At 58.0% G+C, this 25,041-nt stretch overlaps 1 protein-coding gene across 8 annotated transcripts in view; it reads left to right on the plus strand.

Annotated features, from left to right (window-relative positions):
• Positions 1–25,041, plus strand: part of FBRSL1 (fibrosin like 1) — a 72,838-nt gene that overhangs the window by 27,200 nt on the left and 20,597 nt on the right. For all 8 annotated transcript variants that reach the window (XM_037014045.2, XM_037014043.2, XM_037014047.2 and 5 more), the window contains exons 3-5: positions 3,515–3,619; positions 5,273–5,308; positions 20,651–20,686. In XM_037014045.2, the coding sequence (XP_036869940.1) occupies positions 3,515–3,619; positions 5,273–5,308; positions 20,651–20,686 (177 nt within the window). The remainder of the gene's footprint in view (positions 1–3,514; positions 3,620–5,272; positions 5,309–20,650; positions 20,687–25,041) is intronic.

Genomic DNA, 25,041 nt, shown 5'->3' on the forward strand with positions numbered 1-25,041 from the left:
CAGCATCTCCTGGACTGGCCATGCACTGCCCCATCCTAGGAGTGGTGGCCAAGTGGAACCACATGTTGCCTGTCTGCAGCTGAATGCGCTTGGCAGCTGGCCCAGAAGGCAGATGCTTCCTCCAGAGAAGGGTTGTGGGCCCTGCGGGGGAGCAGTCTTGGAGAGGGGCATCTTGTGGAGGGGTCAGGGGAGGATGTTTTCCATGGGCAAGCTGCCATGGCCTCTCTCTTACTGCCAGAAATCAAGGCCCCAGGACCTCCTGGGATGCCCAGTCTCAGGACCATGCCCAAACGTGCTAGTCTAAGGGAAGTGTCCTTTCCCACTTTCCGAGGGCCATGATCTCACCTTGCTAGACTGAGGGCAGTGCCTTTTTTCCACACTTCTACCAGTCTGGAGGTGGAGTCCTGGCCTGCCAGTCCAAGGGCACGTCCTGGTGGTGTGCCACCTTGCAAGAGCTGATTGTTGCATGTTCAGGAATTTCGCAAGCTGGTTGTTAAACTGTTGGTAGCTGAAAGCAGCCATGGTGTGAAACCGCAGGTGCCTGTTGGGCCCTCCCTCCTCCAGGGAGCCTCTGCAGTACTGTCCCTTGCTTTTTCCAATAGTTGAGACATGCCTCCTGCCTTTCAGAAGTGCCATCTTCTCCATGAGACCCTCTTTTCTGCTATTGTCCCTCCTGAGCACCTGTCACCATCTGCCAACCATATGCCAGCCTCCTCTTTGTAGGCTTCAGGAGGGCAGGGATTTGGGTCTTTTGTGTTCACTGCCCAGAACAGGGCTAGTTCACAGGCATTCAGTAAGTATTGGTGGGTGGATGGATGGGTGGGTGGGCTGGCTGATGAATGGGTGGGTAGATGGATGGATGGGTTGAGTGGGTGGTAGGTGAGTGGGTGGTTGGATGGATGAATGAGTGGGTGGATAGATGGTGGGTAGATGGCCCACAAGGCCCAGTGGTGGGCACCGGCACAGGGGATCCCCCTGCCCTCCCAGGGCAATCACATCATCCTCTGGCTTTGAATATGGACTTGAAGGCCCAGGGACTCTGGTCTTCTTTCCAGCTCTAGCTGAAAATGGAGACGTGGTATCCCTGGTCCCAGGTGTAGCTGGCCACTGAGCAGCTAGGAAGCCCAGGCAGGCCACATTATGGTCAGACCCCAGCTTGAGCTATTTGGAGTCTTGACCTGGGAGTAAAAGGAGGTGACCAGCCATCCCAGTGTCTCAAGGATTGGGGTGGTCTCCAGGACACAGGTCTCAGTTTATAGGATTTTCCAGGAATTTGAGCTTTCAGACCTAAAACCAGAGTCAGCTCCAGCCTGCCCCTCCTGAAGGGCACCAACAAAGAGTCAGGATAAGGTGTCCCACCTGGGGCCCAGCTCAGAGAATATAGCTTGTATGAGTGTGTGAAGTGGAAGGTAGTGTCCTCTCTCCACATTTCATCTGTGTGAGTTGTAGTTCAGCCCCTGCTTCCCTTAACTTCTTACTGGGGGGTCTTTGCACAGTGAGCAACCTGCACAACTGCACATGGCAGCCCTGCCTGCACTGGGCCTTTCCGGTCCTGGCAGTGTCTCTGGGTCCAGTCTTCCTCTCCTCAGGGAGGGAATCTGACCTGAGCTACTGTACCCGAGCAGTGAGTGTGGGGCTCATGGGGATAATTAGTAATAATCAGTGTCATGGACTTCAACTGGAGCCACACCAGAGCCCCCAGAGAGCCTGAAGGCATATGGTTCAAATCGCAAATTGAGCAAGACTGGGATGAGGGGAGTGGTGAAATGTGCATTTGCATTCTTAACAAGCTTCTGCCTGGTGCTGCTGATGCTAACCCAGGGACCCCATTTTGAGAGCCACTGAACTGGGGCTCCCTCCAGCAAGGCAGCAAGGCCCCAGGCTCCAATATATTCTCCACATTTGGAGAGACCTGTCTTGGGGCCCTGAGGTGGAAAGGCCTGTCTCCACACGGCAGGTAGAGCCCAGCTAGTGACACCTTGTGGCTTCTCATTGCCAGCCCTGTGCTCAGCAGACAGAACCTTCATCTTATCCCATTGGCATGTGAGGGGGGTGCTTAGTCAGCATCCCCATTTCACAGGTGAGGAAACTGAGGCTTGGGGCCAGTCAGAAGAGGCACCACTGGCCCAGAGTCTGTGCATTTACCACTCACTCTGCTGAGCAGGATGGCATGGGTTGTGGGAGCCTCCTGCTGGGTGGACCAGGCTGTCCTGGGCCTGCTGTAGACAGGAAAGGTATGCTGAAGCCTGGGCTTCCCCGGGCCTCACCTGGGCCCCAGGCTGTGGAATGACACTGCTTGTCATGTCATATACACTCTGCCACCCACACAACCTGTGGCTTCAGGAGCTACACTCCCATCTCAGGTCCTGGGGTAGACTTGGGGAGCAGAGGCTCGGATGCGCTGCCTCAAGAGGGACTACTGAGTCTGCCATGAGGGAGTGCCCCAGGGGCCTGGGAATATTCTGGAGCACAGCCAGTGCATCTTGCTGACCTCTCCTAACCTTTGGTCCCAGGCAGGGTCTCTAGGCTGTGCTACCAGCAAAACAGCTAGGTGTGAGGGACTGAGGCACATTCTGAGCACAATGCCAGGCCACAAGGCCATGTGGAGCAGAGGCTGGCAGTGTCCCACCATTGTCCCACAGGGGCATTAGCAGTGTCTGGGGCAAAGGTCACCAGGGACTGGGCAGTGGGCTGGCCAAGAACCAAGCCCTCAGTATGCTCTGAGCAGACAAACAGATAAAGCTGCCAGAATGTTCCAGAGCAGGGAGTCTGGAGAGATGGAAGTGGTGGAACAGCGGGCCCCAGTGATCCTGAGAAGAGAGGCCAGGAGGTGACTGGAAGCCAGTGGGACCTGGACTCGAGAATGGGTGGTTCAGGGTGGGGGACTCCCTGGGTGTAGACGGATGGGTCAGTGTCTGGGGCTGGGACATCGTCTTTTCCCTGTATTTGGTAAGGTTTGATGTTATTTCCAAGTAAAATACAGGAGCAGGATTCTGAGATGCAATTGCATTGCCACTTACCGCATCTGTGCACAGTGTCTAATCAGGGCAGCCAAGTCTTTGGTGCCAACGGCAACATGCAGGCATCAGTGCTGGTTCTGCACACAGAGCTGAGGCCCAGAGAGGCTCAGCATGTCCCCTATCACCCAGTGGAAAGTGGCCTGGCCTGGCCTGACTGCCTGCTGTGGGACATGATATGCATTTGGGGGCTGGGCCACCATCCTCCCTGGTGTCCTGGACTAGAACCGGCGGCCACAGGCCTGCTTCCCACGTGAGTGTCCACCCTCTGCCAGGTCAGAGGGCAGGCAGAGCTAAGGGCAGCTTCATGACATTATGTGTGGTCCATGCTACTCTGGGTTTTGAGTGGTCAGCTCTGCAGAGCCCTGCCCCTTCCCAGGCTTCAGCACCCAGCCCAGGGCTCAGGCTGGGTGAGGAACCTGACCCCAATGTGGCCCCTCAGGCAGGGCAGCAAAGCAAGGTCAGGTCTCTGCTGATCCATCTCTCCCTGTCCTCAGATGAAGGTTGCAGTGTCCAGAGGGGGCTCCCACAACAGTGATGAGGACAGCTGCCCCGAAGCCACCAGCTCACGCAGGAGCAGTTCTCGGGACCAGCTCAGTGATGTGAGTACCCGGCCTGGCTGAGTACTCGGGGTGTCCTGCTCCTTGAGCTGCCAGCCGGGCCAGCCCCAGCCTTCAACAGACACTGCCCTATTGGCTTAGGACCCATGAGTCTCCCAAGGGCTTTGTTTGCAATTAGCATTTTGTCTTCATTAAAACATGCTTTTTTGTGAATTGGGACTTCCCCATTAGGATGGACTTAAATTCAGGGCAGTGTCAGGAGACCGAGCTGGGGTGCAGACCCTCTGTCCAGCTGGGGCAGGAGCAGGAGCAGGCAGGACTGTGTGGGAAAGGCAGCAGGAAGTATTCTGGGGGCAGGCAGGGCTGGGATGGCAGGTAACCCCTGCCCCCAGGTGGCTTGTGGGCTCAGGCAGACTGTGGGTATTGGGTGTCTGGATGCCCCATAGACATGAGAGTACCCTTCTGAAGCACACGCTGGCTTGAGTGGGCACTCTCTCAGGTGCCTGAGCTCAGTTTCTGGGGACAGGAGGGCCTCTGGCCCAGTGTGGGGAGAACCCTGGAGACATGCAGGTCTCCACCTTGGGATCTGGGCACAATGGGAGAGTTGAGTGGCCCCCAGGGCTCCTGAGTGTCTCCTACCACTGGGGGTTTCAGGGCCCAGAACTAGGAGGAGGGTATGAGTTGGGTGCTTCAAGGGCTAGGATTGGGGGCAGTAAGACACCAGGGGAAGGGGTCAAAGGAGGGGCCCAGGAGGAAGGCAGGGCCAGGGGTGGGGCTGGGGTGGGGCTCCCAGGGGAAGGCATGACTGGGAGAGGCCTTTGTCTTCTGACCCCATCTGCTGTGGCAGTATAGCCGGGATGGGTTTTCTGCGAGACATCATTGAATGAGTTGTCTCTTTATCATTTAAATAGGGGCCTGGGGGAGCGGCCAGTGGGCGTGGAGGCTGGGAGGTGGGCCTAATTGCCTGGCTCCGATCTTGTTGCCACAAGATGGGAAAATAGGCTGGTAATTGTCTGGGGCCGCGGGGGCTGCCCTGGTTGGAACTCTAATTGCCAGCAGGATGAATGAAGACAGATTCTGAACACAGCATGGGCGGCCTTGAGGGCCCATGCTTGAGGACAGCTATGGCACCCCACCCCTATCAGCGTGCCTGGGGGCTCACCAGGGTGAGCTCTGCCTGGCAGTGACCCCAGATGCTGGCCTGGGCCTGGCAGGCCCCAGCCGCGGCTGTGCAAGGGTGCTGTGTGCAGAGCGAGATCCAGTAGGCAGGGCCCCCTCACTCTGCAGTCACCCTCCCTCGCAGAAGAGTTTCCCTCTGAACCTTTGCTCTCACCGACTTGCCATGATCCCCCACCCCCACTTCACCCTGCCCCAACTCACACATCTGACATCTGAGGCCCAGAGGCTACCAACCAGCTCCTCTAGGAAGCCTTCCTGAGGTCCCCTGTGGACCCCGTGACCCTGGGAGGGCACCGTGCAGGCCAGCCTCCCCTCTTCCTGCAACCCCCAAGTACCTCAGCAAAGGCTGGGAATGGTCTGACAGGCCTATCATGGGGTCACAGCATCTGCTCCAGGAACTGGTGCTCTGGCTGCACCCGTCTGGGGCTGAGCTGAGGAGTCGTCATCTGGGGGGAGATGGTAGCCTCTGGACTGGGCTGTCACTAACTATCCTTCCCTCCCACCCCCACCCCACAGAGCTCAACGCAGGCGGTTTCGGGCAGAGGCTACTCCGTAAGTCCCCCGCGTGCCCATCCCTCCGGAACCCCACCTGTCCTGAACCTCAAGGTGGTCCTGGCCCCACAGCAGCGGGTTTTGGGGGTTGTACCGGGCTGGGGATAGGGTCCAAGGGGGCTGAGACTCAGAGGGAACGTCACACCCAGGGTCCTGCCCTCAGGGGCAGGCTACTCTGCTGCCCTGGCCCCCCCTCAACACCCTGCTGCATCCAGCCAGAGAGGCCTGATGTTCAGGCATGAGGCCCCTGGCTCCTAGCACCTGCAAGGCAGCCTGACACTGCCACTGTGCAGAGCCCCTCCCTGTCCCCCAGTCCCAGGGGAGCAGCCCTGCCCCCTCCTCACAACTTTATTTCATTTCCCCTTAAGTATCAGGAGGAACATTAATGACACTGTAAAACCCAGAGCTCTATAAAAGCCATTTCTGCAGATTTACAGCCGTTTCAGCTCATTGGAGGGTGGGGGCCTGGGCTCCGCCCGCCTCATCCCTGGAGCCCCTGATTTACTGCAGTTCCAAGTTCCAGGGCCTGACTGCTGGTTCTCTAAATCACAGAGCTTTTTATAGGGTGTGTAATTAACCCATTAATTCCCCAGTGGCGGTGGCAGGGACAACCCTGACTGGATCCCTGGCCTACCCCCAACTCCCAGCTTCCCTGACACCTCGGGTGCCCAGCCCAGGGAGCTCAGTATTCAAGCCATTGACCTCAGGACTGTACACTTGTGGGGAGTCTTCCCTGGTGACCTCTGCACTTCTCGGGTAGCTTTGGTGTTCTTATCCATGGGCCTGGGTGGTCCCACCACACCAACTGTGTCAACTGGCATTGACTGCGTTGACCCTGGCAGTGCTATAACCAGCTTCAGCTAGAACAGATCCAGCAAGCCTGCAGCTCAGGAGGGCCAGGATGGTGATGGGAGGGGCCCAGAACACCCACATGTGGGTGGGGCAAGGGGCTCTGCCAGCCCAGGGATGCCCCACTTGGAGCTTCCTGCCTCTGAGACTTCAAGGCACCTGGGCACTCCCCACCCCAAGCCACCTCACCAGAGCCATTGGGCAGCCCTTGTGCTCTCAGATTGCTGTGCATCACCCATGGGCTTCTCCCCAAAACTCTGCTTTTTGAATGTTTCCTGGAGAAGAACCTGTAATTACTGTGCTAGCTGCTTGCAGCTTAACTCCTCATGGCCTTTGCTCAGAGGGTGGCAGATGGCAGCAGGGAAGGCTCCCAGCCTGCTATCTGGGCCGTGGGGGCTCAGGAACAAAAGACATCTGCAGAGAGCCCTGTGTGTGTCCTGGCCCCTGTCAGTTGGCATGGGGGTGCATATGGAAGCCTGGCCCTCAGAAACAAAGCCAGGTAGAGGTGCCTGGTGACCCCTGCCCAGCAGGAGGAGGGGTGGGCTGGTCCTGGGGACAGGCAGGTGGCTGCAGGCCTGGAGAAAGCTGTGGCTCAGCACCCACCTCTGCATCACCAGCCTGGGGCTGCCCCGCTGTCAGCACTGGGATCCCACTGTAGACCAGGAGCCCAGACACCAGCGCACACACTTAGGCTGGGGCCAAGGGTGTATGTGTTCTGTGTTTGCATGTGTGCATGTCCTAGAGGGTGGGTCTGTGTGGCTCCTGCACGCAAGTGCCCATGTGCAGCTGTATGTGGCTCTATAAGAGGTGAACATTGTGTGTGTACTCATGTGTTGGCTAAGATGTCTGTCACAAGTGTGTGCCTGTGAGGCCGTGTCTCCACATGGTTGTGGTGGGGCTCTGCACCCTGCACATGCAAGTGTCATGTGTTTCTGGGCCCCCATGTGAATCCACCTTCAGATGCCTGTGTGTCTCTAGCAAATGTACATGCACGCGTAGGTGCATGCCATGCATGTATCTGCATGTGAGCATCTAGAAGCCTGTCTGGACATGGCACAGGTGTCTGTGTGTGTGCCTCTGCATGTGCGACTTGTGGCTGCCTGCATGTCTGCGGTCGGGATGTTGGGCTGCCTCCCCTTCCCCAACAATGTCTGGAGCCAGTGCTCGGGCACTTGTCATCTGACCTGGTTTGTAGGCCGTACCTAAGGGGCTTTAATTTGCTGAGATTTATCCCCAGCATATCTCTAATTAGCTCCTCCTCAACAGCTTCTGTCCTGAAAACTCAATGTGACTACCCTGTCGCACTATAAAATTAGTTAGAAAGTAATTTTCGTAATTTGGCTGTTTGCAACCAAGGACAGGATGATCCATCTCCCGCTGAAGCAGAGGCTTGGCAGCTTGGGGGCTTCCTTTCTTAAAGAGAAATGAGGATCTAGAAACCCCAGACCAGCCCTGCCCTCCCCACCCCTGCCCAGAATGTCCAAAGGATGCCGAGGTGGGGGTCAGAGAACCCACTTGTGAGCACCTGCCATGGGCAGCAGGCCACCTAACTCAACACACATGGCATCCCCATAGCCCCCTCCCATCCCAGGGCCATCTTTCTTGGCCCCTTGTCTGCCATCTTCCCTCCACCACACCCCAAGGAAAGGTGACCCCCCCCCTCAGCAGATGTTCGTGAGAATCTGCTCCCTACTAGCCCCTGCCTACAGGGCTCAGTCCCACCGAGAAGAGGGTGGATACAGAAAATGAGGAGAGTCTAGTCAGAGGCAATGTGTACAAGGGAGAGAATGCAGGCGGGACAGGTGCCAAGGCCCTGCAGTGGGTGGGATCAGCATGTAGGAGGAACAGCAGGGGACCCCTGGGAGGTGAGGGCTGGGAAGGGGCAGGGGGTGGGGCTCCAGCAGCACTGGGCAGCCTGGGGTGTCTGGGAGTCAGGCATGGATCCCCAGGCATCATTAGCTAATTGGCCTGATTTCAAGAAGTTGATTTAAATTGGTGGGGCTTCAGACAGCTGATTTCCCAGGGAGCCTGCTGACTCCCCAGAACCTCCCCACTGGCCCTGGTCTTAGGGACCTCCACACCATAGGCTCCTGGCTCAGGGCCATGGAGGGCAGCTACTCTGGCCTGTCATGTGCCACCAGTTGTTCCCTGTATCTCAGAGCCTGGGTCACAGGGCAAGTTAAAACTGACACCTGGCCTGGCCCAGATAGAGTGGAAACGAGGCAGTGGCTGGTGCTGTGGAAGTCTGGGGGACAGGCAGAGCACTGGGGTGACTCCAAGGCCAAGGCTGGGGTTGTAGAAAGCTCCAAGCTCCTGGCTGGGGCCCTGGCACCCTGACGTGGGCCTCTCTGTGTGGTCCCTGTGTGGGCAGGTGGTGGGAGCCCCACAGCATGGTAGGTTCAAAGGTCCCAGGGCAAGAGCCAGGAGGACACTGTAGTGTGGTGTAGCCAAGTCCTGGCATGGCTTCTCTGACCTCTGCTGCCACAGCCCAGCCTGTGTTTCAGGGGATGGGCCAAGGACCCCACTCTCTGGAGAGGGCCATCAGCACTTGGTGAGCCAGATACAGGCAGCCAGTGTGGCAGCCTTGGCACATGTGCCTCCACATAGAGCCCATTCAAGCCTCCTTTAGACTCAGGAGGCACAGCATACTTGTCTGGTGAAGACAGGCGTGCACACATATGTAACAGCCAGCATCATTCAGCAGACATTGTGGAGCACCTGCTATGCACAGTCGAGAACAAGGACAAGCCAAGTTCCACCCAAAACAGCAGCAGCTGCAGCTGCTGGGGCCTATCCCAGTGACCTGGTGCGCATGATTCGGCACATGTGCATGGTCCTTCTTGACATCCGTGAGGCCCATATGTGCTTATATTGGCACCTGTGTGTACACCCAGGCAGCCCTGTGGCTTTGGGCCATCCCTCGCCCCTGGAAATGGTTGTGTGGTCCTGGCTCAGCACTTGGTTTTTCTGCCCTCAGTCATCCATTCCTGACAGGGGCATGACCTTGCCTTCTGGGGACCCTAGGTCTGGGGCATACAGGGCTGCATCCAGGTAGGCCTGGTGCTCGGGAGGGCAGAGCTCAAGAGTACCTGGATGGTTGCATACAGCCCACTTGCCAGCTTTGCCCCTGCAGCCAGAAATATCCATGGGTTAAAAGTGAGGTATAGCATGTGGGGGTGGATTCGGGCCTTAATGAAATGGCAGGTGGTAGGGGGGTGGGTAGACATGTGCCATGGAGCCCTGGCTGGCTGCACTGTTCAGCAGACCTGGTAGGAAGGTGCCCACAGTGCCCCTAAGCTGTCGTGAGACCTACGGTCCCCCCACATCCACCCCCAGGAGCAGCCTAGCACTCATGGCCCCCAGCAGCCCCTGAACGGTAGAGCACCTGCTCAGCACTGGCAGCCTACAGCGCAGGCTCTGTTTTTATGAGGCAGGTTTATGACATCCGTTACCATGTTCCTTGGGCCACTTTCCAGCAGCCATGCTTTGTACAAAAGCAATAAAACCCTGTCCACCTCTCCAGGGAGTTGGGTTGATGCACTGTCCTCCTCGCCTCAGAGCATGGACAGTCCTGAGGCTGGCTGCTGGGGAGCAGCCCTGCAGAGGGGTAACAGCACAGGGCAGCGCCACTATCTGAGGGCAGCCCACCTCCTTCCAGAGGGCTTATGGTCCACCCGCTGTCTACCTATCCGCTCCTCCCTCCATCCCTCTGCCCCTCACAGGGCACAGGTGCTCCTGCGTTTGTCCAGTGGGTGTGAATCCAGTGGTTGGTGTAGCCTTCTCAGGCTGGGTGCTCAGTTCCAAACATAGTCCTTGGCCATGCCAAGCTTATGTCCTCAGGGAAGTTTGTGGGGGCCCGCCTTGGGGTCCGTGCTTAGGGGCAGGGGGCAGGCTGCAGTGCCTGGGACATCTAGACCAGCCTTCACTGCTGTCCCAGGTCAGCGGATGTGGCACTAACAGGGATGTAGCCTTGGGGTCTTTCTGAGCTACCCCGGGGGACTGTGGGTAGCACTCTCAGCAGCTGGTCATCAGGTTCCTCCTGAATAGGGTCTGGGTGGTCAATCGCTGTGTATCCCCAGATAGAGTAGGGACAGAGCAGACAATAAATGACAAACAAGTGATCTGCACGGTGCATTCTGGTGGCAGGTGCTGAGGAGAAAGGGAAACCAGACAGGTAGGTGTGGAGAGGGGGTGCTGGTGTAAAGTGGGGAAGGGGTGCCTGGATTTGAGGGGGATGGTGATCAAAGTAGGGCTTACCCAGCATGAGTGGGTCAGCACGCAGCATGTCTGACAGGTCCCCCCTGCCCTGGCAGTTACGTGGGCACATTTGGCCTGGTCGATCTCTGGCCGTCCTCTGTAGGAACATTGCCTCTCCCTCTCAAGACCTGAGTGGAAGTCAGCCTGGCCAGGGCACATTGTGCACCAGGCATGCCAGGCCCTCGCACTTTGAGCCCCCAGGTCTCTGGGACAAGGGTGGGCACCTAAAGGTCCTGGGATCCACCCTCCCAGCCTCCCACTTTGTCCTGTGGGCAGCTGGGGGCAGGGACACCAGGGCAGGGAAGGAGGCCCACCCAGTGGCTCAGCACTGTACTCTCATTGCTCTCTCACTCCCCATGTCTGTCCCGAGCATGTTCAGGATGGGCAGGCTGCCCAGAGCCCCCAGGTCACAGGACAGCACAGACCTGGACAGTCACTTGCCCCTCTGCATGGGCGCACAAGCCCTGAGACAGCTGGGCTGGGGGCAGTGAAGGGATGGTGCCTGGCCCCACAAGACGGCTTGGCCACCTAGGTTAGTAAACATTCTGGCTCCCAGCTCTGCTGCTGTCAGGAACATGTGCCAGGGCCCCTCCAAGGGTCATGTGTGGTTTCTAGGCACCAGGCAGTGGGGCAGGGATGGCAGAATCCCTAGCTCTGTGGAACTCTGCCTGGGGCAAGGGGCCAGCTGGCAGGGCCAGGAGGAATGTGAGGCTGCCACTGGCCTGTCCTCTCATATGTGAGATGGCCAGAGCTGTGGCACCCACTGTGCAGGGCCGTAGGGAAAGTGCAGGGCATTTGCTGTCACTGTGCCAACCCGAGTCACCACTGCCCTATAGGGCATGTGCTGCAGGGTCTGTGTCGATGGCCTTCCTAGGGGCTGCATCAGGAGACCCGCTCAGCTGGGCCCCTGCTCTGTCCCAACTCACCTGTGACCCATCTGCAGCAGGTGCTTCCAAGAGGGCGCTGCAGACCACCTCAGGGAGCCAGGGTCCACTGTGCCTGTGGTCAGGGGTTGCATCCTGGGAGAAGCCAGCAGGGAAAGGCAGGCCAAGGGCAAATGCGAGGTAGGGTGTTGGTGCATCAGGAAACAGAGAAGCAAGGAAGGGGCCACGGGGAAGGTGAGGGGCCTGGCTATTCCCAAGGCTGAGGCCAGGTGGGCCTCAGACAAGGCTTGCCCCAGAAGCCCAAACAGATATGGCCACTGGTGCTGCTCTGGGCAGATCACCCCCCAGGACCTTGGGAGTGGTGTTTTCAAGGGGGGCTGCATTCTGGAAGGCACCTGTGCCTTGGGGTACTGTACTCCAGCCAGGGGCCTAGAGCCCCCAGACCACGGTTGTCCAGACCTCAGTGTGATGTTGGTGTATTGCCCAAAAAAACTGTGCCTTTCTGGTGCTGCCCACTGAGCAGGGTTTCTCAAAGGCAGGAGAGCCTTCGTTAGTGAGAAAACACTGACTTGGCATTTTCCAACATCTTTAACTGCCCTCACTATTGTATTTCAAACTGGCAACAGGCCCATGGGTGAGGTGTCAGCCATTGCTAACCTGGGAGCTAAGGTACACAGCCCTTCCAGTGTACAGAGCGGCAGCACCGCTTGACACGTGGCCAGGCTGTGGATCCGCCCACCCTGGCACTTTGCAGGGACTGCCAGGAGAAGCCACCCAGGACACACTTCCCTCCACCTCCATCAGGTACTAAGCCCTGGCCTCCATCCAGAGGCCTCCCTCACATGGGCCCACATGTTCAGGAGCTGCTGTCCTGAAGGGCCTGTGTGCTCTAGTGATGATGTTCTATCTCCTGCTGTGTGGATTCCACTCCAGGGTATCCCGCCCACCGCGGGGATCACTTGATGGCATACAGCTGGGCTGCAGGATACAGGCGGCCTCGCTCACACACCTGGCTCCTGGGCGGGGACAGCCAGACCCTCAGAGGCACATGCCAGGTTCCACTGGTCAAAGCAGCCTCAGGCCAGTCCAGGGCTAAGGGGAGGAGATGGGCCCAGCCTTCAGCAGGAGGGAAGGTACTGTGCTGTGGTGGTCCACCATGCTGCTCCTATGCTAGTCAACTATTGCTGTAGCACCACCTGGACAGTTGGAGGACAGGAGCTCAGGGTGCCTGATGGGGACAGAAGCCCCTTCTCTCCTGTGGCCCTCTCTAGACAGAGGCCTGCGGGGAGTGTGAGACCTAGCCTTGGATAGCATGGTCCATCTGCAGCATGGCTGTGCTGGGCCCCCACATGGTGAGGACTCTGGGGGTGGTGTAGGGGCCGCAGGTTTTCCCCTGGGCCTGCTTGGCAGCCAGTGCCCTGCTCACCCTGCTCCTTGGCCCTGCCCCTCCCATGGGGAGGCCACTGCAGGGTGACAGGCATAATCTCCTTGTGCCTACACTGGCCCCAGGCCTCCTGGCCTCTTGCATCACCTGAGCAGCCAGCGCCTTGTGCCCGGCCGCTGGCTGAGGCCCTCATGGATCTCCTTCCCACCCAGACCCTGACCAGGAGTCACTCAACTCCTCCAGCCAGCCCAGGGCAAGTCGGGCTTCTGCAGAGACCTGGGCCCCCATGCACCTCCAGGCAATGTGATCCAGAGAACTCCTGTCTAGTCAGGTGACTAGGCTGCCGAACTGTCCCCAGATGCTCTTGACAGGCCCCCAAGGACCCTCAAGGCAGCAGCCACTCGTGCCAGGAGCCACAGCTGGAGGAAGAGGCAGGTCAACGGGCATGGGCAGGCACCACTGGGAGCAGAGTCCAGAGCCCCTAGGGCCCATTGGAGCAGAAATTCAATTACGTGTAGCAGGTGGGGTGCTGGGACGCACCAGGTTAGGAATTAATGTTAACACTGCTCTGGTTAAGGCTTTTGTGTTGATAAATAATTCATAAGGCAGTTAGCGCTTTCAGTCTGACAACACGAGAATATATTAACACAGTCAACTCTGTGAAAGGTCAGCCTCTTACAGCGAGCGGGAGGCCATCTTTTATTCATTCCCCAACACGGGCTCATTAATTATTCTGGGCCAGCAAAGGCCGTGCCAGGAGAGCCACTAATGAGAAAAAGGGAGAGTGGTCTGGCGTCTCATTCACCACCCGTGGGTGTGAAGGGAGACGTGCACTGAGGCCAGGTAAGGCCCTGAGGCTAGGAGATTACCAGAGGGTTCCCCCTCCTGAATGGGCATGGGAGGGGCTGGGACAGGTGGGAAGAGGTGAGCAGGGACCCCCAGCATGTGGTCCCAAACTGGCAACTGAGCATCCCCAGGTCTTTGTTGAGTATTCACTGTAGCCAGGTGCTGCCCCAGGCCCGTGGTTAGAGGATTGAAGAGAACCCAGAAATCCCCATGTCTGTGTGTGTGTATAACAACAAGGGTGCATGCAGGTGTGTGATGTGTATGGCAGTATGTGTGTGTGTGTATATATAACAAAGGTGAGTGTGCATGCAGGGGTGTGCTATATATATGGTGGTGTGTGCATGTCTGTGCATGTATATGATAACGTGCAGGTGTGTGCTGTATATGGCAATGTACATGCGTATGTGTACATGTAATGAGGGTGCATGTAATTAGGTATGTGCTGTGTATGGCAGTGTGCACATGCATGTCTATGTGCATATGTAGCAATGTGAGTGTGTATGCATGCAAGTATAAGCTGTGTGTTGTGGTGTGTGTGTGCTTGTGTGTGATAACAGGTGTGTGCATACAGGTGCATGCTGTATGTGGCAGCATGTATGTTCATGTCTTCATGTATATAACAGGTGTGTGCATGCATGTGTACTGTGTATGGCAGTGTGTGCATGTGTGTAATGGATGCATGTAGGTGTGTGCTATTTATTAGAGCTGTGCATGCAGGTGCATACTGTGTGGCAGTGCATGTCTGTGTGTGCATGCAAGGGTGCACTGTGTATGGCAGTATGTGCATGTGTGTGCAGATATAACAACGCAACTACATGTATATGCAGGTGTGTGCTATGTATGGCAGTGTGTGCATGTGTATAACAATACTAATGCATGTGCCTGAGGATGTGTGTTGATGGCAATGTGTGTGTGCATGTCTCTATGTAACAACGTGAGTGCATGTGCTTGTGTGTATGCGTGCAATTGTAATCACTGTACAGCCTGCAGGCAGAGGCAGCAAGGTCAGCTGAGGCCTCCCAAGGGAGATGCGGAGATACAGGCTAGCCCCAGGAATTAGACTGCCTGCTGCCCTATCTCCAGGAGCAGGAGCTGCTGTTGGGAATGTGGGTACACAGGGCAATGGGGGCACTGGCAGGCATGGCCCATCTGGGGCAGTGGGCTTGCTTATGGCTGCACAGAGTTCAGGGAGGGGTCCCTGGAAGGATGGGCTGTACTAGCTGAAGTGGAAGATGGCGCCAAGGGCAGCCAGAAACCATGGTGACAGGTGGGACTCTCACAAGATTTTGCAACATTCTTCACTGTGGGGGACCACATGGCCATGACAGAAGTGAAGAGCAGAGAGTGCAGCCCCTTCTATGACCCTGGAGGGGACAGTTGTTCTGGGAAGGTGACTCACATTGAGAACATGCATGTCAGGCCACTCCACCAGAAGACAAGTGAGTCCCAGCACATCCCAGATGAGGCCAAGACCATGCAGGGAGCCCTCACCCCTGACAGTAGAGCTCAGAAAAGTTACCACCGAGATCGCTATTTCGCTGTCATCTGGTAACTGCAGACCGAGAAAATCATAAGCATTTGTGTTTATCAGAGAACATTAGGTCCAAGGCTCTGTGAACTTAATCTGGCAGAACATTCCAGACTGCATGAAGCTCTGTGGCTCTGTGACACACAGAGCACCCGGGAGGGGCTGCCATGCCTGGGGACCCTCGTTGGGACCAGGTGGCAGGGCAGTCAGGTGTAAGTGGTCAGAGCCCACGTCATCCACCACCTGGGCCCACACCGCCCAGAGCTGTGTGCACCGCTGGGGGAATCTCTGTTCTCGGGGAACTTGTGTTTCCATGGGACAAGACTGACAGCAAAGAAATTAGAGTGAGTGAGGATGGGCTCAGGCAGTCAGGGCTCTGAATGGGGGTGAGGAGGGCCACACCAGCAGGGGCTCATGCTGAGAGCCAGCAGGGATGGGGGGAAGGCTCAGAATTCTGTTTGGGTCCTCTGGAGGTTTGGGGGTCAGAAGGCTGGCTTTTCTGTGCTGAAATCAGCAGGGCTTCCTGTACACTGCTCTCAGCCAACTCTGAAAGTGCAGGGGGCAGGACACCAGCTCCCTGTCTCTGCAGGCCCCTGACCTCCACCCCACTGCCCACAAGGAGGTCACTAGAAAGAGGCCACAACAAGCTCCCCACAGGACCCGAGGCAGAGGCACATGAGGCAGCAACAGGCTTTGGGGTTCCCACGCCTCCTGGCCTATGGACTGTGGGCCAGTGGACGATTGGTGCAGCCCCTCTTGGCTCCTCTGGGGAAGCACCCATCTGTCCTTGCCGCCCTGTCCTATGAGGTAATGCAGCCACTCCTCGCTGCCTGCAAAGTGCCCCCAAGCAAATCCGCCAGCTCCTGGCGGCATCCATGCTGGCTCATGGGCAGCAGGAACTTAATTGCTCATTAATTGGGTAGTTAGTGCTTTGCTGTGCTTTAAAGCCTAAACACTCATAAAAAGTGAATTACCTGAGTAAACAAGAATAGGATTCTCAGGACTCCTATCCCTCTGTCAAACATAACTAAGCCGGTTCCACTGTGATTTCCCTGCCCAGGTGGCCAGGGACCCTTTGATACTGGGGCTTTGGTCCAGTTTCAGCTCCCATGAGGGAGTCACTGGCCTGGAGCCCTGCTGGTTAAGACCAAAGCCTCCAGAGCCCGCTCACCCACCTCCAGATAGGCCCTGCCTCAGTTTCCCCACCCACAAGCAGGGGGCTTTGGTAGGGGCTAAGTGAAGTTGATGCCCCACCCCACAGCTCCCACATCTGCCAACCCTACAGCCCCACAGCTGTTACCCGGCAGAGCCCAGATCCCTGGCCCCAGGGCTCACCTGCAGTCAGGGCCGGGGTGGTGGCATTGGGCCCTTCAGGACCTGGCCTGCTTACTGGCCATGGAACTATAGCAGCTGGAGCCCTTTTGCCCTCAGTCCTCAATTTCTCATCTGTGAAATGGGCTGATCCACGACAACCACTGGTGGCTACAGTTCCACTCTGAGCAGTGTGGCTGCCCTAGAGGGGAGTGCGGTGCCAGTCCTCTTAGGCGGCACAGGACTGACTTGCACAGCCATTGCTAGCGGTAACCAAAACCACCCAGCTCCTCCCAGTGAGAGGAGACGGCTGAGGCCCTGGTGCTGCCCTTCATGTCCAGAGAGGAGGCATGGAGCACCCAGGTGTATCCTCAGGAGCAGGGGATCTGGCCAAAGCCCTCGCTACTGCTCCCTCACTCAGGACTGAGGCCAACACAGAGGGAAGGTTGGAGCGGCCTTTCCAACACTACTACAGATGGCACATGGCCCTGCCTCCTCCAGGCTGTTCCTGGCCCCTGAGCCTCTCCTGGGCTTGCTTGGGCTGCATTCTAGTAAATCCCCTAACGGGCATGTTCTTCTTCCCCTGGAGCATGTTGGCAGCAGAAAGGAAGGTGGGCTGCTCATGCCCTGGTCTACAAAGATGGATTCCCACATAGGCAGTGGGGCAGCTGCTCCCCCTTCCTTCCAAGGTGGATCCAACAAGCAAAAGGTTGGATGAGGCAGAACCTGTGTGCTGAGACCCACTGGGGTACAGAGGGTGGGCACCCTGAGACAGACACGTGCTCTCAGCGTGCGACCGTTCCCGGGTCAAACACATAGGGTCATGAGCCCTGTGGCAGGTCACCTGAGTGCACATGTACTTGCAGTCAGACACCTTGGGGTAAAGTAGGATGCCCAGGTGCTCCTGTGAGAGCCCCAGAGCACACCCTGATGCTCCCTGGCACTTGCATGCACATGGCAGGTCAGCTGGACCACGCATGCAGGAGCCATGGTGACACTCCCACACCAAGGACCTGTGCCGCCTGGAATTCCCCATGTCCCAGATGCAGGCAGGGCGCTTGCTCCTCAGCCACGTGGGTGCCCAGCAGCTCAGGCCTCCTTGCCCCGTGCTCAGGTGGCCCCAGTGGAAGGCTCTTGCTTCTGCTCACCACAGGCCGTGGATCCTGTGGGATTTTCAGCTCACAGCTGGTCAGGCCTTTGCAGCGGTGACTGTGCTGTTGGGAGCAAGTCCCCATGGAGAGAGACCAGGCCCTCCTTGATCCTGCCCCAGCTCTGTGGGCAGGGCCTCCAGAGGGCAGTTTCACAGCTTGCGCACTGCAGCTGGGGCAGAAACCCAGGCCTCACACCACCCTCAGCCCACTCTGACCCCTGGATCAGGCCGGGTCAGCTGTGTGGGAAGCTGGGGGAGACAGAGGCAGAGCTGGGGTGGTTTCCAGAGCATTCCTCCAGGGCAGGGCCTGGACTCTCCCCCAGGACAGCCTCTTGGCCCTGTCACTGTTGCACAACTGAGGCCTGGAGGTGAGTGGCAGTCACCCTCCCTGTCCCCTCCTACCCCACTCCCCACAGGCATCTCTGGGCCAGCTCGTATACAGGGACATCTGACAGGAGCAGCGGGCTTAGCGGCAAGGTCTCCTTCACCATGAATTTTTCATGCCTTTGTTGAGAAATGGGAGACAGGCGGCCTTCCCTGAGCACCGCTGTGAAGCCATAATTAAAGCTCACACTGAGAGAAGGAGAGGATGCGTTTCTGCAGCTGCTGAATGGCCGTGTTGGCTTGTGTCTCCCAGTTGTGGAGGGTGAAAAGCAGCTCCCACCCAAGCAAGCAACAGCCCAGGTTTCTGGGAGAAGCCTGGTGATGGAGGCTGAGCTTCCAGATGTCCTGTGCAGGGGCTCCTGGGAAGCAGGGCACTGTCGGGAAAGGTGTCTGTGCCCAGACCCTGTGGGGGATCAGGTGATTTGAGGGAAGGATCTGTGACAGATGCTGGTGATGAAGGTGACAGTAGTGATGGTGATGATGATGGGGTGGTGGTGGTGATGGAGGTGGTTGGTGGTGATGAGGATCACACTATATATCATACTGAGTACATACCCAACACTGTCCTAGTGCTTTCCTTGTGTTCACTCATTTAAACCACACAACAACCCTGTGGTGGGCTGTTGTCTGTGTGTTATAGAAGCATAAACTGAAGCCCAGAGAGGTCAAGGGTCTTGCCCATGGCTGCACAGTGTAGGTGGCAACACAGCATCCCAGAGCCTGTGTCTTGGTCTCTGTACCATACCCAGCACATCCCCTTGGGGCTTGGGGGCTGTCCTCTGCTCCATGGATTCCCCATCTGGACCCACACCCACACCAGGTGACACTTCCCCCAGCTGCCCACTCTGCCCAACTCCATGAAGGTCGCCTTGCTCAGGCAGCTCCCGCAAGACAGCAAGACAGTTGGGCTTTTTCCCTCCTTGCCCTGATTAATTGCCTCATTCAGTTCTGAGTCTACTGCAGTTAAACATTAATTCAGTAGGTCTTAATAACGTGAATTCATTTACTAGACGGCCTGTGCTGGCTGACAACGGTGTGCTGTTTGGTTAATTACAGAGTCTGCGCACTCACCGGAAGGCACCCTCACCCCTCCTTGACTGTTGGATCATTAAGCTCTCACTGGTGGCACCGTCTGAAAGCTGTGGGGGGAGAGGTGGAGCTGGGCTGGGGGTGGGTCTGGGAGCCCCAAGTGACTGGCATGTGCACACGAGGCCTGTCCCGCATGGTTTGATGGGATTTCATTTTCCACCTCAAGGGCTTGGTGCCACTGATTAAACAGGAAGAGGCCCAACTGGGGGTCTTTGGCAGCTCCACAGTGGCTCAGTTATTTCTAGTGCCACTGAGCACTGGAGGGGTTCCTGACCCCACACAGGCCTCCTCCCCCAGGTCCCCTAGGCCATATTCCCCCACCCCTTCTGAAGGGCGCGTCATGCCCAAGTACCCTCATCCAGCAAACCGTGGTTTCGCATGCTCCAGCCCACTGCCCTCCTCTTCCTGCTCTGCCTCCTGGTTTTAGCCACCCCACGCTCTCCCACCCACTGGAGCTGGCCTTGAGGGGCTGACCTGGCCTCTTGTCACAGTTGTGCAACCAGGACACTGGGCCACAGGTCCCTTCTGCCCTTTGTGACAGGACACCCACCCCGGAGCTCAAGGTCCAGGCCCAGTGGGGTGCAGTGCAAGCTTGGGCAGCACAGGCCCTAAGAAGTTCCCTACACATGCACATCCCACTGCTGGGGTCCCCATGGTCCCTGCTGTCCCACAGGGTTGCTTTCCAGCTGCACTGAGCAGCTCGTGTGACCTTATCACTGGACGCACCTCAGCCCTAACCCTGGGCATAGAGGGCAGCGTGTGGGTGCCTGAGTCAGTCAAGTGCAGGGCACCCGCCACAACAGCATGTGTCGCCTGGGGCCTCTCACTCACATGCTCCAGGACAGATTTCTTTTCAGCAATATAATTCATTTGACAGACACATCATAATTGCAGTTGCTGGGAACTTTATATTTTAGGGGGAAAATCACAGTGGTTTCTTGAGCACTCCTTCTTTTTGAAGCTCTGCTTACTGAAAATGGAAAAAACAAGGATTCACTTGTGTGATTATCACAGTCTTTCCTACCTAGCTGAGCTAACCCTGTGGCTCTGGGCAGCCCTCCCTGCAGGCATCTCCTCTGGCCACAGGCCTGTCCTAACCCGCTTCGTCTACCCCACAAGACCAGCCACACTGCCCCGTACCCTCTCCGCACCCCAGCCCTGCCCTGACCCCATCACCACCCTGCTCTGGTCTGTTTTTTGGCCTCGTAAAGCATGTGGGGTGCACCATGTGTCCCCCGCCCAGGAGCACAGGCCCCTCACCTGTCACTGCTGTCCTCCCACCTGGAGAACTCAGCACGAGAGAGGGATCCTGAGGGGGTCATGGGGGACAGTGGGTCTGTCTCGGGAAGGGGCCCCCAGCTGGCTCGCTCTGAGCCCCTAAGTCTGCTCAGGAGGGGCCTCTACCTGGTCCTGTGCTCCTTTGAGTCACCCTGCCTTCCACCCCAGGTACTTCTGCCAGCCTTGGACTCTGACCGGGCCTACAGATCCCGCCCCACTCTCTGAGGCTGGGATCCCTAGTCCTACCAGCTGAGGATACCCCCACCCCAGGCCTGGGCCCTAGTTAGGGCCAGGGGCCCACCAAAGCTCCCTCTCACACTCCTGGCCTGAGGCCTGCCAGGTACTGGGGCACTGACTCACCCCACTCTCTCTCCCCCAACAGTGCGACCGGGACAGTGACAGTGACTGTGATGACAAGGTAAGTCCCACCTCACCACAGCCTCGAGTTGGCCAGGCAAACAGGTCTCAGTTATCCTGCAGGGACATGGAGAATGTGGCCTCCCCAGGTGTGGGGGCTCTGGCATCACCTGGCTGAGGACCAGGTTTAAGACCCGGGGCAGACCCCAGGACGGGGCCCCAAGAGGGTGGCCATGGGGACTGGGTGCCAGCTCCTGGCCCCATCTGCATCCCCCTGTGTCCAGGACTCCCTAGGATGGGGGCATGTGAGCAGAACGGGAATGCTGGGCCACATGCAATCCCCAGCGTTTCCAGGCCAGAGGAAACATCACCAGAGAGCAGGCTTCTGCTAACAGCAACGGCACATTAGCACCTTGTAACTGCCCTCCTTCTGCAGTTGACGCCCCACTGGGATGCAGTGGAGTGTTTAGCGCAGGAGTTGCTGTGGAGCCCCAGAACCCCAAAGCAGTGGGCCTTTGAAGCCTGGGGGTTCTTGATCCTGGTTGCCTCCTGGGCCATGTGTTCTGTGAGGGGCAGAGAGGCTGCCAGGGTGCTCAGCTCAGCCGCTATTGTGCAGTACTGCCCTGCTCAGAGCTCTGAGGCACAGGCAGGCGGCCGGACTGGCCCTTAGGAGCTGGTGATCACAGGGTGTGGCAGCACTCAGAGGGCTGACAGGCACCTGGCCTCACTGTCTGCTCATCCCAAAGCTCCGGGGGAAGAGGGACAGCCATTGCCAGGTAGCCTTGGAGACAGAAAGGGTGAGGAGCCTGCCTGAGGCCACACAGGTGAGCGTGGCAGGCTGGGTCATGTCCTTGCCGTAGGCCCTGCGGGGGCTAGCACTAAACACTAAGAGGGACAACTGTCCAGGCTGTGGGACCCTGCGCACGTGGGCACTCTGTGGTGAGCGGACAGAAGGGCCAGCAAACACTGGACAGGTTTTAGGCAAGTTCTGTAAAATGGAGTGAAGCTCCACCTGGAGGGCTGTGGTGTGTGGTGCTCACTTGGCTTGTCCTGGCCTGCATTGGGCGGGAGCTGTCTGAGCTGCAGACAGATGGACAGCCAGCCTCTCTGGCACGCTTCGTGTTTGAGGGTGGCTAGGTGAACATGAAGTGAGCTGGAGTGGCCACCTGGCAGGGGAGCAGCACCAGGACAGGCCTGTGGAGAATGGCTGGGGGTCCAGGTACCAACTGCTCAGGGGGCACCAGCCTGGGCCCGCTGAGCAGTCAGGAGCAAGCTTTCATCCCACGGCCTAGGAGAGGCATATGGGACTGGCCACCACAGGCCCGGGAACTGGGGTGTTTGCAGGGGGTGGGCCTTGATCTCTAACAAATAGATCACAGATCACAGTACCTGGGAGAGTGCTGAGCTGGCACATGGCCTTCAGCGCCTCCTTTGTGTAAAACCAGTTTACAGGAAAGTGAGGAGGGGGTGGGGGAGGGGTTTCTGAGGCCCCAGGCTGCCAGCTGCTCGCCTGACTACTGAGGAGGATACAAAGCTGCTGCCCCCGGCATCAAAGAAGTTCCAGCAGCCTGAGTGGTGGCCAGGCCCCCTGGCCCGCCAGGTCCTGGCCTTTTTGTTTCTCCACCCTGCGTCCACCCTTTCTATAGGAGTGAGGACCACTGGAAATGGAGGCAGGGTGGGCGTGGGGGGTGGGGGTGAGGGTGGAATCAGGGTGGGGCACAGCCGCCTTGGCCCAGCCCCATGTGGCAGCTCTGACTATGCCCGTGAGCATGAGAGGTCACCAGGCAGCCTCTTCTGCACTCACACCCACCTGCAGCCTGCAAACCGGTCCCAAGCAGTACCCAAGGGCCTGCCCAGCCCAGCCTGCCTGAAGATTGAGGGGAGAGCAGGGTGGGAGGGGACAGAGCTTCTCCTCAGTATTTCTAAGGCAGCAAAACTTCCTGACTCAGAGATAGCAAGGACTCAGCACAGGGCCAGCCTCAGCTGCAGCCATGCCTCATCTGGAGCCTGGCTGGCAAGGCTTTTGGAACAGATATCCACAGGGGTGCCTTTCAGGCTCCCCTGGCCCTTGGGAGCTCGTGCTCCACACACAGTTGGAGCAAGCCTGACTTGTCACATTCCTTGGCACACAGCAGACCAGAGACAGCCAATCAGAAGACCCTGGGCTGCCCCAGGACAGGTCCAGTGAGGAGAGGCAGCCAAACAGGAGTTTGGGTGGAAAGGTGAGGTGCCCAGGGGAGCATGGCAGGTGGGCTGTACCCTGGGGCTCCCATGGTCCTGGCAAGTTTGCTCCTCCCAAACCTGCTGGGGTTGGAGGTCAGACACCTGCACCTCTGGTGGGTGCTGCCCCTTCCTGCTCCCCTGGGCTCCTGCCAGTCCACCAACCTGGGCTGTGCTACTGGCTCCAGGTGCACACTTGTGACATTCCATCCCCAAGGCACACAGACAGATGGACCCAGCAACACCTCTCTCCAGCCAGCAGCCCCAGAGGCTGGTGTGCAGACAGGAAAACCTTTCTGCTGTCCTTCCTGCAAATGCCCACCCATACCTCTCCTGATAGACCAGAGACCCCTCCCCAGTGAAGTGCTCCCTGCCTACCCAACCGCTGCCATGTCTCACCCCAGCCCTCCCTCTGCTCTGGGCGCTCAGCTGCTGGTGGGGAGGGAGCCAGAATGCTCTGGAGCTAGGCGGCCAGATGGCCCTCCTGAAGGCTGTGGTTGGTGTGTAACTGCTTTTTTATTGGAAAAATATGGGTTGAAAAATTGTGTGGGGCTCATTAGGCAGCCTGCTGGGCCTGGACTGGCTGCCATCTGCCCTAGTGGCCTGGCCAGGTGGCTGCTTATGGCCGCAGCCTCCTTAAGGGATGTCTGTCTGTCTGGCCAGGGCCTCCTTGGGTTGTGCTCCCAGCCTGGCCTCAGCCAGGGGCTGCGGAATGGGGATGGGGCAGACAGGCAGCTCCTGTGGGAGGGCAGAACCCTGGCCTGAGGGGAATCCATGGGGGCTGGGAGAAGGGGATCCTCTGTGGGCTAGATTCCCGCAGCCAGCCCCCCACCCTCTGTTTTCTCCTTGCTAATTGGGGGTCATGAGGCACCTGTGGCCACCGGTGGAGGCAAGGATTCCAATGAACATGAACATGTGCTCATGTGTGCATGAGCGTACATGCATCGCATGTGTGCACGCATATGCCCACACCACAGTGCACTCTCATACACATGTGCAGGGCATGCTCACACACCCTTCCTGACACGGGCTGCCCTGCACCCAGCCCTGCCCTCAGAAGGCCCCTTGGAACCCTTACGGCTTCTGCTTTGGATCCTGGCTGAGGACATGTTCCACCCATGATCCGGTTAATGGCCACCTCGTGCCCCAGTGCACTCAAGTGCCACACACCAGCCACTGAAACTTGGGAATTTATGCTCTTAAGGTTCAAGAGGCTCCTTCTGGCCTCATCTAGCCTCTGGTGACCCCTGGCATCCTTGGCTGTGGCCAGGTCACTCGTCTCTCTCTCCTTTACCACGTGGCTCCTGCCATGTCTGTGTCCTCTCCTTAGAGGACACAGACATTGGATTTGGTGCCACCCTAATCCAGGATGATCTCATCTCGAGATTCTTACCTTAATCTCACCTGCAAAGACCTTAATTCCTAATACATCACATGCCAAAGTCCTAGGTACGTTCCTTTTGAGGCCACCATTCAGCCCCTGCAGCAGACTGCCCCAACCCCCTGCTCATGTCCACCTTGTGGGCAGCACATGCCCAAGGGCTGTATGGCCAGCACTGAGGACAGCAGGTGGCCAAGAGCGTCCTGTGCGGGGGCGGGGAGGGCTGCGGCCTTGAAGCCCCTCAGCTCCACTCTGTCCTTGAGACTGTTCTTTTGCCTTCAGAGCTTGCCTCCCACCCCCACCCCCAAAGATTCCTGAAAGGTTTCTTCAGTTCCATGAAGTACCCCGTCTCTGGCAACTGGCACTTCTGAACCCCCCACCTCCCCACCCCCAACCCCATGGCTTTGCCTCCATTTGCATTTCCTGACTGATGGAGCAGGGTCTGATTTCATCCACGGTCAGCCAGTTCTTGAGCTTTTGTAGGTTTTTATGGCTTTTGCTTTTCTCCCAACACTGTGGACACCCACGATGGACACACTTGGTCAGTGAGGACCCTCCCTGGACTCCACCACTGCCCCAATGCCCTCACCTCGGCTGAGCCTGCCAGCCTGGCTGAGAGGGTCCAGGCTCCAGTCTCAGCCTTCTGTGTGAGGCCACACGCCCAGGTGGCCAGGGCTGAGACTGGGAGCCTATGCTGGTTGGTGGGAGTGGGGCCCAGAACCTAGCAAGCCTATCCCCCATCCCCTTCCCTGTGCCCCCAGCCGCACTGGCTCCTCCCATAGGCCTGTCCCTGGCCACACAGCTGACATACCTTC

Source organism: Manis javanica, chromosome 15 (assembly GCF_040802235.1).
Source record: "Manis javanica isolate MJ-LG chromosome 15, MJ_LKY, whole genome shotgun sequence".
Lineage (NCBI taxonomy): Eukaryota > Metazoa > Chordata > Mammalia > Pholidota > Manidae > Manis > Manis javanica.